Source organism: Styela clava, chromosome 1 (genome assembly GCF_964204865.1).
Source record: "Styela clava chromosome 1, kaStyClav1.hap1.2, whole genome shotgun sequence".
Taxonomy (NCBI): domain Eukaryota; kingdom Metazoa; phylum Chordata; class Ascidiacea; order Stolidobranchia; family Styelidae; genus Styela; species Styela clava.
The window spans coordinates 28,432,555-28,451,779 of NC_135250.1; the positions used below are offsets into that span (position 1 = coordinate 28,432,555).

General features: G+C 32.9%; 1 protein-coding gene across 1 annotated transcript; it reads right to left on the bottom strand.

Moving 5' to 3' along the window:
• Positions 1–11,113: 11,113 nt before the first annotated feature.
• LOC120335124 (cytochrome P450 2B19-like) lies at positions 11,114–19,225 on the bottom strand. Its single transcript, XM_039402619.2, has 9 exons — positions 18,910–19,225; positions 18,409–18,554; positions 17,847–17,943; positions 17,474–17,583; positions 16,179–16,300; positions 14,466–14,587; positions 14,207–14,351; positions 13,274–13,437; positions 11,114–11,699 (listed from the first exon to the last, which is right to left on the bottom strand). Exons 1-9 carry the CDS (start codon positions 19,165–19,167, stop codon positions 11,382–11,384), a joined length of 1,482 nt encoding a protein of 493 aa, XP_039258553.2. The 5' UTR covers positions 19,168–19,225; the 3' UTR covers positions 11,114–11,381.

A 19,225-nucleotide genomic window follows, 5' to 3' on the forward strand; every position in this document is an offset into this window, starting at 1 on the left:
TATGATCGTACACAATGCCTCGCATTTTTTATGGCCGCGGCTTTTATGAATAATAATGCTTTAAAATGTATATTTTTAGTCATTACGCATCAGCGGGTCACATTAAACTAATAAAGCACAAAACAAAAGAAAGACTTCAAAACAAACACAAACCACAACAAACAAAAAGTTCAAATGCAAACATTGGAACACATACAAATGGACAAACTTGGAAACCCCCCAGTATCAATTTTTGAATTGACACAGTAGAGATAGACTCTAACGACCAATGTATAATGTATTTCTGTAATTTTGATCCTTCCATTTTCAACTAAATACTGATCTTTATTATTTGCAGCCTTATCGTTTTTTTCTGAAGACTATGATCTAACGAAAGCTCATAAATATACTTGATATTTCATGGAAAGAGATTATGTTATTTTAAATCAGATTAGGGAGTCGAAGTTGAATGTACATATTCTCTGATTCCCCAGGTTTGGCAAGACATATGCAAAGGTGTTTTCAATAGTTATATTCTTCTATAAGATATGGTGTAGGCAAGAAAGACATGAAAGAAAAAATCAAAGAAGAAACTCATTGTTGATTGAAAATCTAACAACAAAGAACTCCCAAGATTTGCAGGGAAGAAACATAACATCGAAGGAGAAGTTATCAAAATTTTTATCACCACTATCGATTAAGTTCCTAGCGATCTAAAAAAATAACATGAATATTAAAATTATTGTTGGACAATATTTTTACTTTACTTTTTTGTTTAATTTCATATAAAACTTCTCCTTGTAGTGTCAAACAATATTAGCTGTGTTGTTTTCGGTTCAAGGTTTGATTACGACAACCAAAGACTTCTTTATATGATCGATATACTTCGAAAATTGTTAGTTTATGTTTGGAAATTTATAAATTTTTCTAAGACTCTTTGTTTCCCTTATATGGCTTTAACAAATTTAAAAATCTCCTTCGACTCTTGACTCTGACAGCTTAATAAAAATTTGAAGTAAAATGCATATAAAAATATAATATAAAATATTTTTTGCCCAAGTGCCCATCAGTTCGTGCAAACCTAAATTAAAATAAAGTATAATACTTAAATTCATCTACCTTAAGCTGCAATGAATACTAATGTGTATGTTCTTCCATTATATATATTGGAAAACATTAGAAACTGTTTGGAATGATCAAAAATTTTGTAACATGATTTTCACCAAAATTTTTTTTCATAATCATCACATTTCATCAAATGTTTGAATTAAATTAGGTTTATTTTTAGCTAGCTCAAAAAAGTACGTTATAAATCTCTTCCGGATACTCCCGGAAGGCGAAAAATTGAATCCCTAATGTATACTAATATTCTTTTCTTTCTGACCTTTTAGCAATGTGACGGCTGTCCAAATTCAATATTGAAAAATTATTGTATTCATTAAGACAGCATGTAGCCAATTTCACATTCACCAGACACATTAATCATGTAATTGTCTGATGGAAGGAACTACTCCTGTCACGTTAAATGATGGTTGGGTTCAAAATATTGTATTTTCAATTGATCATTTGTTTATCAAATAATTAATTTTTTACATTGCAAATCTAATTTCAATCAAACAACTTTTGCCAATGTCTCATAATCATGTAAACTGTCTGACGCGCGCGCTCCGAAGCCTAAAAATATCAAATTCCAACTCCTGTCTTTGAATAATATGTCAAATAAATTTAAAAAAGGCAGACTTTTATAATGTTGATATATGAAACGTCTGCCACCAATATTCCAAGCCAACATATAGATCAGTTTAGATGAAAGTTGGCCGTCACACGTTTGCAAATTATATGTCTATATGCGATATTTTATTTTGGTAGTGTTTGTATTAATATAATGCAGCTTATTTAAACGGAGTCAGCACACGTACACATACAAATGAATAGAACTTATGTGTAGAAGAGTCAAGTTGTAAACAAATAGTAACTAAAAAGGGTTACTTTATATCCAAAATTTAATTCGTTAAAAAAGGCCTTAAAAGTTAGATGGCTCATAAGTAACAACTCTATTACTACCCTCATAAAAAGATTGGAGTGGATTCCCAGGATCCAACACCACTCTAAACTTAAGCACAATTTCCACTATCAACATGAAAATATTCATCTTTACGTTTTTTTTTCGAAAACATCGACGAGGAACAACAAAAAACAGGATCACGTGATTTGATTTCATGAAAATAATATCACCAGACGCGTGACGTTGCAGTTATTTACGCGCCGAGTAACGACGTATATTAATATAATATTTAATGCTGGCATATTTCACTACGTGGATTTTTTGACGTAATGAATATAATGACGTGATGTACAAAATATTCAGAATCGTGATGAACTTCCCATCAGTTCGCGCAAACCTAAAATAAAATAAAAGTATAATACTTGAATTCATCTTCCTTAAGCTGCAAAGAATACTCATGGCGTATGTTCTTCTATTATATATATAGGCTATATTAGAAAAAATTAAAAACTGTTCAATATGATGAAAAATTTTGCATCGTAATTTCCACCAAAATCTTACTCCAAAATCATCACATTTCATCAAATGTTTAAGTTAAATTAGGTTAAATCGGCTATAAAACCTTTTCCGGATACTCTCCAGACGCCAAAAATTGAATCCCCAATGTATACTAATATACTTTTCTTTCTGACATTTTAGCAATGCGACGGCAGTTACAATACTACTACTACAATACTTTCCATAATACTATGGTTGTCCTAATTTTTTATCAACGTTCAAAAGAATTGTTTTTTTCATCTCTATTCAAACTTTTCAGTTTTATTAATTTTATGACTCGATGGCATTCATGTTATGCTAGGATGACTTAGCAAGGATTAAAAATACCTATTCTTGGTAATTTACGTATAGAAATTTATTTTGTAACGTGTAGTCTGAGAAAAGTTCTAAACTTCTTTAGACAAATACTTATGACCGGTTCAGAAAGGCTTCTGGATCGCTTGGAATATATATATATATAGTTCAATGTACATAAACTTTACAAAATCGGTCGCATTGCCGCATTTCATCAACCACATTGTAATATTTAAACAACTGTCACGCGCAATTATGAAACGGTAGTATTGACAGATTATTATATTGATTAATATAGCACAATAAGAAATGTGATAAATATTGTTTTAAACTGTCTCGACATCAACGTATAAACTGATCTATATATAGCAGTGTTGGGAATTTCAGGGAAAACATTTAACAGTTAACCGGCTAAAATTAACCAGTTGACCTGTTAACCGCAGCGTAACGTTTGACATAATAATTTATAATTTTAGCGTGTTACGCCACAATGGTTACAGAGCAATTTGGTGCGATCTTATCTCCGCGTCGCTCTAAATTAAAATATTACAATTAGAAAATATATTTTAAAGCAAGAAAAATTGTTACAAATCGAAACTTATATTGAATGCTATATTTAAAATTGTTATTTTGGTTTTTTTAAATCATAAATTTTACAAAATAAATAAGCATGATCTATGAATTCTTTCAATAAATTCTGTTGGGCACCATGTTATATCGAATGGATTGAATAAGTATACGATTGTAGGATTTGTGATTGCTATTATATTCTTTGTCAGATATCAGTGTCGTTCAATTAGATTTTGACATAAAATTATAATTTATTTTCATTTTCTAAAAAATCATTTATCTCAAATGGTTTACTCTTAGGTTAGCATTTCGTAATTTAAATTTTTTTTATTTAGATTATTCATATACTGAACACAATTTACATTTTCTCAAAAAATTCTCTATACTTTAGCAATTTTTTTTGATTGTACTGGAATACTATTTTAATCATCAGTAAAGAAGTCAAATACTCTATTTTAAATTGTGAAACGAATAGAGTCACCAAAATTGCGATATGTTCGATTTTGTTTATAATGGTTTCTTTTAAGATTGCGTATTTTGGTTAGGAACTTTTTTCAAACATTGCCACGGACACAAATCAACATATTAATCCCCGCATACATGTCAGTTTAGCTTCTAGGACACCATAGTATTTAAGCAACCACTGCAGCGCATTGCTCCTTTGTTTATAATCATCACGCTTTCCCTGACTTTTTTCCTAATTGAATATTTTGTTATTCCAACTGTAAAATATTTCATCTTTAAAAAACAAAAATATTAATATATTAGCGAACTTTTTTTTTCTTTTAGAGATTTAATATTTTGTTTATTGATGAGATGAATTCACAAATATATAAAAAATTTAGACGGTGGCAGCAACGGCGTCTAAACTATATGTAGGCATGGAATATTGTTAGTAGGGGTTGCGTATATCATCATTAATAAAGTTTGCCTTTTAGATTCAATGGCTTGCCATATTTAATATCCCAAGTGGAACATTGACATAAATTTGAATTCATTCATCTTTAAACTGAAGCTCGACCGTAACACAGTTTCTATGGTGACGAGACATGGGCAAGTGATATTAGGCCGTAAACCTCGTCACCTTGGTATTTATTCTCCCTAAGTAAATACAAGGTTCCATCAACATATACATGTTTTGTTTACGAGTACGATGGTAATTACTTTTCGGTTCACTCATGGAATTGTGAGTTTATTGTGAAAAACGAGGTACGACGACGAGATACTAAAGAATGTGTGAATCCACAATTAATTTTTTCCATTTAAAATTATCTTACGTGGCAGTTAATTTTGAAAGAATAGCTCAAAGTTGACAAATCCCAGAATCGCGAAAATTCAAACCAAATCCTTTGTTAACCGGGTAGATTATCGTGTATTTTATGTCAGCAGACATCTCTGAGTTATACACGAAAAACAAAGACAACTTTTTGATCAACAAACTAGAAACCCGGCAACCACAAGGAATCAACATAAAATACTGAAACTCAAATAAAAAGACTTCAAAACAAACACAAACAACAACAAAGCAAACAAAAAGTTCAAATGCAAACATTGGAACACATATAAATGGACAAACCTGGAAACCCCCAGTATCAATTTCTGAATCGGCACAGTAGAGATAGATCTAATCGACCAATGTATAATGTATTTCTGTAATTTTGATCCTTCAATTTTCAACTAATTACTGATCTTTATTATTTGCTGCCTTATCGTGTTTATCTGAAGACTATGATCTAACAAAAGCTAATAAATATACTTGATATTTCATGGAAAGAGATTATGTTATTTTTAATCAGATTGGGAAGTCGAAGTTGAATGTACATATTCTCTAATTCCTCAGCTTTGGCAAGACATATGCAACATTGTTTTTATTAATTATATTCTTCTATAAGATATGGTGTAGGCCAGAAAGGCATGAAAGAAAACAATTAAATAAGAATCTCATTTGTTGATCAAAAATCTAACAACAAAGAACTCCCAAGATTTGCAGGGGTGAAACATAACATACTTTCAAACAATTTGTTTTATTCTATATATAAACTTCACTTTATATAATCATTTCTTCATGGACAATGAATGATTGTCTGATGCTATAATTTCACTATAGTATGTTTTATCCAATTTGGTTCCAACTCCCATCTGTTGATTTCCCCACGAGATTATATCGCCACAATGTGTAACAACCAGGGATGACACTTTAAAATAAAAATGAGGCGAATTAGGGTAATATAGTTATTGAGATAATTATTTCATAACTTTTAACTGAACAAGACTCCATACAATCTAGCAAGCTATACAAGATGCTAATGAAATGCCTATTTTTCAATATTGCGGTGAAACGGCGGTCTAATTTATTATTTCTAAAAGCCTTTATAAGTTTCTAACAAATGGACACGTGAACGTCGTATTTGTATTTACATAATATTTACAGATGTAATGCAAAATATTTATACCGCACATGTATTAAACTAAATAAATATTTTAAAAATGAAAAAAATTGAATTTACCTATAGACATATAATGATTCATTATATCATTCGATTGCCTTATCGGCTTTCCTCTTCTCCGGAATAAATATCAATTGACAATTGAGCAACGCAGAGTATTCAGCCTTTTATAAAGCTTATCACAATCTTACAGTTAAAATGAGAAGTTTTTGAAATTTTTATCATCACTATCGATTATGTTTCTAGTGATCTAAAAAAGTATCTAGAATATTAAAATTATTGTTGACCATTATTTTTATCCCTACTTCCTTTTGATTTTTAGATAAAACTTCTCCTTGCTGTGTCAAACAATATTAGCTGTGTTTAAGGTTGGATTACGACAACCAAAGACTTCTTTAGATGATCGATAAACCTCGAAAATTGTTAGTTTATGTTTGGGAATTTATAAAATTTTCTAAGACTCTATGATTCCCCTATGTGGCTTCAACAAATTTGAAAATCTCCTTCGACTCTTGACCCTGACAGCTTAATAGAAATTTAAAGTAAAATGCATATAAAAATGTAGGATAAAATATTTTTTGATTGCAATTGCAAAAGAACGTTTTTTTTTTTTTTATATTTTTTTACATTATACAGTTCCTAAGATTTCTATGAGGCCAAAACCTTGGCTTTAATCACGCTAGCACCGATATTGTGGTTTATTACTCCATTTAGTGGTGTTGTCAAATAAATTTTCTCGGAAAGAAAAATTATGATGGGTGAGACAATTTCTTTTTAATTTTATTTTTTGGTATAAAGTTAATCTTCTATTATTAAACCTAAACTTTCATTGTTTAAAACTCGACAAATTGCAAAAATAAAATTACATAAGTAAAAAACGATTTTTTACACCATCAGCAAAACAACAACAGCAATTTAACAAACTGATTCCATTTCATTTTTGAAAAAGAAAGACGATCATAATCGCTAATAAATCATAACATCGGTTTTATTTTTTTTTTTTAGAAACTACATTTAACTCAATACATACTGGATATGTTCGATGCTGGATCATCAACCAGTAATACTTTATCTTGGGCATTACTTGCGCTTGCTCATTTTTAAAAATGCAATTGCTGAAGAAATTTTCGAACCATTGGGAAATGAGAAATATTATTTGGATTGGAATTACTAATAAACCTTATTTCTTCAATAATATTATAATACTTTTATACCACGAGCTAACGATCCATTACCGATTGATTAAGTAATGTACGGCCAGTGCATAGTGCATCGCGAGGTAGGAATAAAGAGTTATTAATATGCGAAGGCATGAATTGAACGAATAATATTAAAAATTACTGGTTTATGAAAACTGAGACTAAATTCATACGTAGAAATGTTTATAGTTCAAAAATGTTTTTGTTCCTGCACTTTACAACTTTCAAATGTAAAACGTCAGAATTATTTGAAATTTGCATTGTGTTGTTACCAATTGTTTCTAAGTATTTTTGTAATTCTCCGGACGTAAAAAGGCAAATATGGATATGTACGGTATAGTATCCTTCATTTCACTGTGTTGTTAAAGATAAACAATGAATGCTGATTATGTTGGTTTTCAAAAATTACAATTTCATTGTTATCTTATGATAGGGGAAGATGGAGTACCTAGTATGAATCATCGGGCGGAGATGCATTACACTTGCGCTTTTGTACAAGAACTAATGAGGCACCGAACATTGGTACCACTGAGTGTTTTCCATGAAACGAACGAAGAGGCAATTTTGTTTGGATATTCTATCACGGTAGGCTTTGTTAATTTGAATAATCTTGAGTGATAAATTTTTATAATGCGTTTCTCGCTTCTACACTGAGCAAAACGTCTGGAAATAGTTAATATAGTAGAAATAGTTTGACGTTAAATGTAATAATAAATAACACTTATTTGTTAATTATTTGTTTAAGCGTCAAATAAATATTTATGATTCTTCAAATTTGTCCAAATCTTTGGGCGGCGCATTTTGACCCTTTGAAACACTTTGAAAAGGCCTAGGACCACAGTTGGTCAAAATGGAAATATTCATTATCCTAACAGGAATATTGCAAAAGTTGTAAATAGTTCCTGACTCTAAAAAATCCGTTTCCATATTTTTATATCGGTGGGAATTGCATAGCAACATACGAGCCTCCAAAATTTGATGTCATTTTTGAGCAACGTTAACTTAACTTTAGAACTTTTGGAAGACTCAATTTATTCCTATATCATAAATTGGGTAACATAGTTTTTTAGCTTATTTTTTCGGTTTAATGATGCCAACCGAATTAATTCTAGTTTCATATGTCAAACTATAAATAGTTTTGGCAATGAAGTCAAACAAAACTTACCATATTTCATGACAGACACTTTTTAAGCAGCCACATTACCTAAAACTTTTAAGTTTTGATTGTGTGATTTTCAAAACTTTCAATTAAATGCAACACTTGTTGCAAACTATTTCCGCGATTCAAGTCATGCAAAATATGGTTTGAATAATGATTCAGAAATCTACAATATAGGCAATCTCGCTTTGCAGCAAGTAATCTAATTAAAGCTAATCTCACTAATAAGATTTTAGGGTGAGAATTACCGATGCCGGTGCATACATGCCGTTGACATACTCATAAGAGCAGTGGGGCTAATTTACTCAAACATACTAACCGAAGCAAGAAACTCTAGTAGTTTCTAGTAGTTAGTTCGGCGATCCCACCGAAATTCCATAAAAATATTCTTATTCTTCCGTGGTATTGAAGTATATTTAAAATATGCAAGTTTAAACATTAGAAACAAGTATAATTCTTAACTTATTGTTGAAAATAAGTCAGACATCGATTTTCTTTGTAGATTACTTCTACAAATTGTAGAATTTTCCAAATGATTCGACCGCGGCGAATTCCCTTGTGTACTTGGATATAATGAAGTGTTCCAAAAAAGCGAAGTTAGGAATTTAACGAAAAGATAGTAATCACTGGATTAAACTAAAAAAGTGTAATACATTGAGAATCTCACACTCATTTTGAACAATACCTGTATCACAAAAGTCGTTTATCGAAATTACAAAACACAAAAAAAGAACATGGTATGTGACACCGATTATAACAGTAAAAAACAATGATTATGGTATGATGATTATGTTTCATATACAGTGATAATTAATTAGGAAATTTATTTAATTTTGTTATTTCATAATTTCTAAATACCAATCTAATATCTTGCTTTCACTTGATATATAAAATAAAATTTGAATATTATTTCCATATATAGTCATCTGACAGAAAACATTTGGTAATATCTGTTCAAATTGTTTATACCGTCAGTTTTACCTTTCCTACATTCACAGTTAATACAAGATTCTACGAGAACCTGGGTAGTTACTTTCTAGAGTTTTACTCAAGACCTGAAAAACATTGAACCATCAAACTTATAACTTTCTGAAAGTGCAAAACAGCTCGTTTCTTTTACGCAGTACTACCGGAGCCATAAAATAAAACTAAACTAGCCAAATACTCCTGCTTCAGACGTCCATTCCGGTCCAACTTTGTATACCTATTTTTATTCATGTCATACGACCCCCAAGATTCACCCAATACATCAATAATTATATATCATTGGAAAGGTCTTTTTGAGTACTATACGCTAAATCAGCGGTTCCCAAACCAGGGGTCGCGACCCCAAAATGGGTCGGAGTGATAAATAGTTAGGGTTGCAAACAGGTCATTAGGGCGGCGGGGTCGTTGAGTTATGGCAGAGGAAGGATGTACAAAACATCTGAGATTTGACATACCATGTTAAATTTTGCAGTTCGTACCATGGCTTACTGTAAAACAGGCCCATGGGCATCGCTCTATGCTTATGCTATAGAAAATATAGGTGAATATTGTGACATCACTTTTTGGTTTTAGCTTATTTTACTCAATACAATCTCATATGTCCAATGAGAGAAGCTCCAAAGTTCCATCAAAAATATATTTATTTACCTGGGGTCGCACTGGAGACTTGAAAGTTGTTTTTGGAGTCGCCATGAAAAAAACTTGGCAACCCTCTGCACTAGATGTTACTGGAGGACTGTAAACTCAAACCCATGTTGATAGGGGTCTCTCGAAACGTCCAAAAATAACAAAAATATTTTCACCTCTCTCATTCTGTCACCTGTTAGACGAGCCATTCTTATGTAAATTTCAAATGTATTATATAGTGAACCATCTAGCATATTTCGAATAGATGGTTCATTCATTCATTTATTATTAATAATTATTATTATATTTCAACGTTATTTAAGATCAAAATTCAGCAATAACTTTTATCTTATTTAAATTTAAAATTGGTCCTCACCAAACTAAGCATTGATTTACGTTTAAATATTGGTTTACTTCCTCATTGTTCTCAAGTGCCCATAATCTTAATTTTAATTACATTTAGTCACCCATCATATAGTCGTATATCCAATTACATCTAGAACTTTCTTACCTATCTTTCGTACGACACAAAAAAATACTAATAGATTCTCAATATTCGTACATTAACTTATTTAAACTGGTAACCCGAAACACAGAACCATTTAGTACCATCACAGACACCCTATTTTTTGTGCAAAGAGTCTTAGAATACTGAACTATTTAGCCACAATCACACACAAACATAATTTCAAGTGTACAAGTAATTTAGTAAATGTATAAGTTTTGTAGAAATAATCAGGACTTTAATTGGTTCCATTTTTATAAGTGTGCTGTACTTCAACGACATAAGCTGCTTGAATATAGTAAAATATTGTTATAAAATCCAAAGCTAGTTCATTGATGGTGACCAATTCACGAGTTCTTCAATAGTATTTGTACCAATAACCGTTAATGCTCCACCAGGACACCATCTATGTTAATTTTCCTTTGTTTTGGCCAAAAGATTAATTATTCTATAGTTTATATTCCACTAAACACTTTTGTAATGATAATCCAAAAAATTATATTGCTATTACATTGTTCTCGTATGTAGTTAACGATCCTTTTTTAGTCGCTGCAAAATCTTGAATGCGGCAACTTGTTCAACAACCTGACCTAAAAAACTGAGGATCTGTTCTCTGAAGTGTTTTCACGTCGAACAGAAACAATTTCAAAATTTAAAATAATGCCAACTTCTTACATATTAGTCTTATCATCCAAGTGAAACGCGCTGTGTTCAAGGCTACACAAGGCTACGAGTACCTGAGCTATTCCATCTGGAAGAAATATAACTCATTCCGGTTTTGCATTGCTTGTCCATTTTATTGAACCATGACATCAATTGCTATGTTTTGATTGCTATTTTAAAGAGTATTTGATTGATTTTAAAAGAGGAAATATGACTTGCACTTAATCACAAACCCAATTAGCCTATAAATATGCGCACTATATTTCAACTGTTTTTCCAAATTATTATTGTTTTTGAGAAATAAATTCATAACTAGGTCACGTTATTTATATGCTATTTACCCCACATATAAAAAGCTGATTTTTTTCATTTATAAACAAAAAACACTTTATCGTCGTTCAAAAACAACATCGAACTGAGGTGGCTCGTATGTGATAATAGGATTTACATCGCCATCGAATGGAGGAAGGGGCTTGACAGGATCTGGCAACACTTGCAACTTTTGTATAATTCCCGTTAGAAATACAAATAGCGTCATCCTTGCAAGTGGTTCTCCCATACAACGTCGAAGGCCGATCGAAAACGGAATCACGTGATATGATCTGCAGAATTTTCCGTCGCGGTCGAGAAATCTCTCAGGTCGAAATTCTCTCGGATTCTCAAAGTATTTGGGGTCGTTATGAACTGCCCAAATGTTTGGAACAATCTGAAATACAGAAACATATTTTCAACGCTCGATGGGTATCGATTTTGCTTATCCAGTTCAATTGTGAGAGCGAGCGACTGACTGCAGTGTGATTAACTATTTTTGTCGTTACAAGTTGACGAAAGATTCCAGGCCCGATAAAAGTGTTTTCAATTGAATTAAACCAGTGGTTCCCAACCTGGGTGTCGCGACCTCCAGGGGGGTCGCGAAGGTCTGACAAAACAGTAGAAAACAATACAAAACTTCAGTTAAATATTGGCAATATAACGCGAAGAAGTCTGGAATGGTCTCTCGTCTGCCTCCGAGAGATTTTCACTAGCTGTCGTGAGACCCCAGAATGCCGCTTATTGCTTGGAAACCAAGCAAGCGGCGCGAGGTGTCAATGGCATGTTAACCATTGTGCCGTCACACGAACTCGTCTGCTATTCCGCGCGTCACAATGCGGAAACCACGCGGGCTTCGAAGCAATGGCGGGATTTTGAAACTATGGCCGCTATGGCCAAACCCAAGGCGACTGACTTTTTAGCTGTACAAATCAATGGCGAGATGTCGTTACCACGCAGCAAATTGAAAACTAAACGCGGCTGACATGGCATGTCGGCTTCAATGGCAGGGCTGTCCTGATGGCAATAAATATGGGTTGGGTTGAAACATTTTTCTTATGGATACAGTTTTGATAAGTTTGGGGTTAGGTTTCTGGTTTAAGTAGATATAATTCCGCATGATGCACTGAAATCTGGTACACGACTTTGTGAATATACCTGTAAAGCGCCATAACCACGACAAGAGCTGCCATCGCTACGTTCGTGGCAGCAGCTGTCATGAAGTGGTAAGAACCTCGCCTCCTTTTACCGCCTATTTTATTGATAGTATAGAAAGTGAGGCAGGTGTTCGTGGATATTTGTAAACCATCAAAAGGGGTCGCGAGCCAAAAAAGGTTGGAAACCACTGGATTAAACAATACAGTATAAATATAGGTTTTTGCGCTCCTGTATCTCCGATAATAATTATGCTGTAGAACAAGAGTGGGTCAGGTTGTTGGACCTGGGGGCCAAAAATTTTGCCCACCTAGACTGGCGGGCCATGTAAGTGTGACGTAAAATTTTATATTTAGGTATAATAACTTCAGTGTTGCAAAAACAAAAGTGGAAAGCAATAAGCCTCGTGCAAAAACAAAATTTAATCGTAATCGAACTAATATTTAGCTAAAACAACAAAATTTGGTTTTAGTGTGGTTGTGTCAGCATCAGGCGGGCGTGATTGATACCCAGCAGGCCGAATTTGGCCCGTAGTTTGCCCATGTTCAGCTCTAGAATATAGATGGCTGATTTAACGTCGTCGAGAATGGGTTTCTCTAATAATTCCTCTAAAGAAAATTCCCCAAAATGAGCATAACTCAACTTCTGCCTGAGGCGGCGTTTTGCTATAAAATAAATACGTCTTACTGTATAAACAAACAATGAAGAATAAAGTCTAAAATACATAATTATGTTCTAATATTGGGTTGTTTAGTTTTGTATTTGTTGAGCATTCTAAAAATCTTAAATAGTCATCAATCCATGGTAAATACGTACCGTTGTATTTATCGGGATAGTGTATCCATTGATATTCGCTTCTTCGTTGTTCCTATGGAATATACTTAAAGGCGCCAAAATTTTATGTCTAATTAGTTCTTGTATAAAGGCACAGGTGTAAGGCATTTTATCTCTATGATCCATTGAAGGAACACCGTCCTCACCTATTAGAAGTAGAAAAAATGGGAATGTTCAAGTTTCACCTATTGAATGATATTGATATTATTTGTACGGAAACCCTCCAAAAGGCGGTAAAGCAGGACGAATATAAATGTTTTACCATTGGAATTTTTTTAACGACAACAACAGCGACAACGGTAATTCAGCAAAACGAATCTTATATACAATTCCTTTTCAGTGAGGTTATAGAAATGATATGTATGACAATAGGAATTACATTAGTTTCCTTGTAATTAAAAATTTGTACACCTTGTCTTCAAATTAATATTAAACAACCAAGTACCGCATAGCGTCATGTCAAAACCTAATTTTTCCTTGTCAAATTGGTATGTTATGTACTGATGCACAAAGCTTATTTCTGTGTTTTGAGTGCAATCCAAGTCATAACCCATAGGTTACGTCTTTTATATTTACTATTGTAGAACACAAAGTAATAAAAAAATAATAATGTAATCCACCGTACACACCCTGGGAGTTGCGCGCCTTTAGTTTACTGCCCAGTGCACCCGAATGAGTGCGCTTGATAATGCTTCATGAAAACTTCTAATTAAAAAAATAAACGAAAAAGACCAAAGTAATTTTGTTTTCGGAGTTTCTACAACAAACATCCATTTATAACATCACGACAATTTAACTTCCTCCTGTGTGCTTTAGATCTCTTGTTATTCATGACATAAACTATCGACTAATATAAAAGCTTAGTTAATCAAAAGACTGTATCACTAAGTAACATTATCAACAATATCAAATTACCCAAGGTTGCGAATACTTCCGCTGCTATTTTTTCTTGGCATTTCGGGTAGCAGACCAGAGCGAGCAAAGCCCAAGTCAACGTAACGCTGGGTATAACTGATCCAGCATGGATAAGGTCACGAACGTATCTAATGAGTGGAATTTTCTGCAAAAAAAATAAAAATATAAACAAAAACTTGTTATTGCCGTTTTAGCTAGAATAAATTATATAATTCATATAAAACAGGGCTGTGGGAGTCGGAGCAATACAATTTTTTACGTTGAAAGCATCATCATCTTTTCCTCGTTTCTTCATTTCATTCATAAAAGCATCGATAAAGTCCCGGATGTCTGAATCATCAAAGTTAGATTCGTGTTCTTCTACAAAATCACGTAGATATGCTAAAAATAGAATACTATTTTTCTTTGCAGTATTTACTTGTGGAATCAATAAATATGTATAATATAAATAACAAGAAAACGATGCTCAAATATATGGACGCGCAATAGTAAGGGTATACAGTCTGTCACAGTAGCCAACCGGTACTCATTAATCACGACTTCGTCGGACCATAAGACCTCTAATGCGAAGGCGCAGCCGTCACAGGAAGCGAAATACTTGATTTTGGTGAAGTCACCGAACACAAAAAAAAAACGATAAAAATGAGTCTTTTGCTAACAAAAACTGACAAGAAACTGAATTATATATGTAATTGGTATTATATTTGCATAACGCAATTCCGATAAATTAACGTCCAGTAGAAAACATTTCTTGCACGATGCATTATTTAATGCCCCGCCCCAACTTTTACGACGACCCTGGGCAAATTCTGTTACAAGCCTTCGCTGAAATGGAAGAAGCAATTCTTTATAGTTTTAGCAAAATCTTGTTTGTTCAATGTTTGGCTACCCGATTGGAGCCACTTGATATTGACATTTGGTTTAGGGCTCTACAACGGGCTGCCCGCCTGTCACAACCCGGCCCGCCAATCTATTTACCGTGGCCCTTGTCCACACTCATATTTGTCCCCATCAAGCATAAAATCCTAATCATACAGTTTATGTTCGAAAAGGGCGTTCACATGGATAAAATTACATAATTTTTTTCTATTGTCGTCCCATTAAATATTTCGCCGATTCTTCCAGTGCTTTTATTACTGCAAGAGTGTAAGGATCCGCAATAGCCGCATTCTCTTCTCTTGCTTACTCCGCTAAATTGCAACATAGTTTTGTTCAATTTATTCACTATGTTCTACTTCATGAAATATGAAATGTTCAAAAAGGACTTTGAGTTGGGGTGCGCGGGACTAACCTCTCTATGCCTTCATGCTATTTGATCTGTATGCGTATACTGCAAGAATGCTGAAGCAATAAATCATATGACTATTCTATTTAATTCAAGAGTCTTGCTGCACACTAACACAAATGTATTTCTGTAACGTTCCGTCTGACCAAAGTCAGACTTTCTCAGACAAGCAGTTTACAATAAACGGAAAAACATGTTACAGAAATACATTTGTGTTAGTGTGCAGCAGGACTCTTGAATTGATTCAAATATATGTTTCAATTCAAACTAGAGATCTTTAAGATATGTGAGAGCATGTTCACGATAGTTGTCTGGAATCTTTGTTTGTTTATTATGTGCGCGAAATTGTTTCCCGCTCGTTCAAATGACTTATCTTTGAAGTAATGACAAATACTTTCGTGTATCTCTAAGCTTTGAAATACCTACACAAATAAAAATCACTTAGTAGTAAAATAAAAAATTTACAAAAAAAAAATGTTGACGGATCAAGCACGGATCATAGTTGAATGCCTAAAATGATTTTAGTTAGTGCGGGAATAATTCACAAAACATGAACATAAACGTAATATAGTCCAAAAATAACTATTATGACCAAGGATGGTAGTACGAATATATTCGTCATACGGAAAAAAAGAGTCACATACATTTCATATTAGTATGAACTTAAAAATTATCAAAAAATCTTACCCATAAGACACTCTGTTTCGTCAGATGTAATTTTCACAAATTTGCTGAACGGAGGGATAAAACGCAAAAAGGGTGCTATGGAAACAGCAAATAACATATGTGTATGAGAGTTGACTCCAGACCTTTAAATAAAATAAAATTAAATAACCCTCAAGTGAGATAGAATTTGTGAATTATTACTTAGGTTTACATTGAGACTAATTCATTGAAGATTGGGATTTATTTAATGTTTTACATCGGATTCGGTTCGCACTCGTGATTGTTCTAATGTAATGGTTTGATTAACGTTAGTAATCTAATGGCAAGCTATTTTTTGAACATACATACGTGAATAGTTTCAAACTCAAATACAAATTTGTGCTCAGCCAATTATTTTTTCTCCAGTACCTTAAACTCGCAGATTAGAGGTTACGAATTCGTTCAATTATGTAGTCATCCATCGACAAACATTTAAAGTAAAATTCATGATACGAATCATGGCACCATTCAGGGAACAATAATCGTGGTAACAAAGCAAAACTGGTTGAGACTTTGGATACATCAAAATGCGGGAATAAACTTCAATGTAGAAAACGAACAGTTTCTGGACAGTTTTTGAAGTAAAAATGCATTTTTTTCAAAATATTGTGTCTTCAAGTCTCAAGTCGTTCGTCAGGGGAGTATCGCGGTCTGACCCCCCCCCCCCTCCTTTGAAATGTAAAAATAGCATTTTTCTGTATCAGAAATTACCCATTTGCAATTGAAACGCAATTTAGGACCTAAATACATCTGAAAACACACGCTAGCTGTTACAATCTAACTTGGAAATTATAAATCTTGAAAACCTTGGAAATTACTGGGTTCGCCACTTTTTTTTGGTACTTAAAAACGCTTGTTTAACCATTAAAATCACATATAGTTTTGTCCATAGACGGGATACTAGCTGGCACAGATTTCAATTCCGATAAAAACCTGATTACGTATGAGCTACCCTTGGTTTTTCAAATTTTGCATTAATTAATAATTAAATATATACAACTACCTTTTTTATTATTATTTAAAATTAGTTACCAATATTGAGCATGGAATTGTCATTTTAATGGGATGTTCGATGGGGTGATAGAGAACAAGCATAATATGCTATTGGATGGGATGGGACGGAAAATTGTGTCTAATGGACAAGACTATGAATTAGTTACATTGATTTCTTATGCACGTGGTCATGCCTACATGAAATATTAATGAAGAAAATATACAACCCTACCTGAAATACCTACAATAAGCAGGAAAGAATATATACTTAGATATAAACTTACTGTTTCATAATTATCTCGACAATATGCCTGAATTTGTATTCGTGATAATCGAACCTGGAACCCAACACTATCCGACAAACCATATTGGATAACGCGAGATTCAATTTCATCTAAAGAAACAATATAGAAATGCTAAAATACTATCGAATCAGAGGCTTTGCATCGGTACCGGTGCGGTAAAATATTAGCGGTAGCAGAGAACCGAGTTTTCCGAAATGATCACCCAAAGAATGTTCCTATATTATATAAGAAAGTGTTGTCTTGAATTAATTTAAAATGAAAATATGAGAAAGTGCGCGTTGGTAAAATACAAATAATGTTATAAAGATTTGTATCATAGATTTTAGGGTGTCGAAGTATTATATATTATTACACGAATGCTCTCTCCGTTGCTCGATGTCAAACTCTCAATCAAGAATCTCGTTTCTTCAACAGCTCTTGTTTCCATATTTTTCTTGCCCACGCCCATTCTGAAAAAATTCAGAAAAAAAACTACCAAATTAGTTAATACTAAACAAATAAAACAAGTGTTTCATAATGACACAAAACTGCTGAAGATTTTACAATTATTTTTACGTGTAAGATGCAATATGTATATAACACTCGACCAGGTGGTAAGCGAAGCTTTAATTTATCTTCTAACATTTTAAACCGTTACACTCCTTATATAAAGAAAATCATCCATTTCATGAGCGTTTATTGAATGAGAACCACGTCATCCACGGTTTAATAATTTGCATAGACGATGTCAATCGTGAAAAAACCTGGTCTTCCCACAATATAGTAGATTCTTATTTAGTAGTGACATGTTGTGCAAAGCCTTCTTTAGAGTAAATGAGTATAAAAGCATTAAATTAGGATAATACAATTTTGCATATATTTTATAAAAATTGAATACTTGTTTTCGGCATATAAAATTTGATATAAAATAGTACTCTTTCAATGTGGCATGGCCAATTTTGCTCAAAGATTTCCATGTTGGTCCATAATCCATTGTCAAGAACTCGCGGCCTTTGGTTATCAGCTCGAAATAAAGATTGTAGGGCCTCCCGGAAAACTTTTGTCCTTGTTTTACAAATGCCTGAAGAATACATTTGTAACTATTTGTTAAATATAATTTGCGTAAATGTGCGCGTGTAGTGGGCTAGATTTTGTTCTCTCCAAACTAGAGTAGCTATTTATCTAACAGTTGCAGTACAAAGTCTTGATTGAAGTGAAATACGTATAAATACGCCTCATAAAAAAAAGAAAGATCGGTTTGCATTAATAGACATTTTATAATTAATGGCAATGTTGTTATTGACATGAACCTCATAACGTGCTTATTTTTAAGATTAAAATTTAGAATTGCCTAGGAAAATTATAAAACAACTACGGCTACGATCTTATTCCATCTTTTATTGAATAATACTACATTGAAAACATTTCTAGCGAACCTCGTTAATGGTGTCATAATCATTTAGAATGACCCAATCTTCTTGTCCAAATTGAACAGAGACAACTGATCCGTATTTCTCTTTCAATTTCATAAAAGTTTTTGCGGGGTTGTTAGCCATGAACGGAATGTAACCGACGAGCGGCAGACCTCGAGGACCAGGAGGAAAGCTTTTGGGTTTTCTTTGCAAATAAAACCAAAATATGAAGACCGTTAGGCCAGCTAAAACATTTGTATATTCAAATATTTTAATCCACATTTTGTCTTACTACTTTTCAGAAATATAATTTTGTTATTAGAATGACTAAAATTTTTAA

What these genes read in the sequence shown, in the direction of transcription:
- LOC120335124 (XM_039402619.2), bottom strand. Translation starts at nt 19,167, where the DNA reads ATGTGGATTAAAATATTTGAATATACAAATGTTTTAGCTGGCCTAACG. An exon ending in CGAAACAGAGTGTCTTATGG is followed by an intron (nt 14,588 to 16,178) that starts GTAAGATTTTTT and finishes TTCTATTTTTAG; the next exon opens with CATATCTACGTGATTTTGTA. An exon ending in GGAAGTATTCGCAACCTTGG is followed by an intron (nt 13,438 to 14,206) that starts GTAATTTGATAT and finishes TACTTCTAATAG; the next exon opens with GTGAGGACGGTGTTCCTTCA.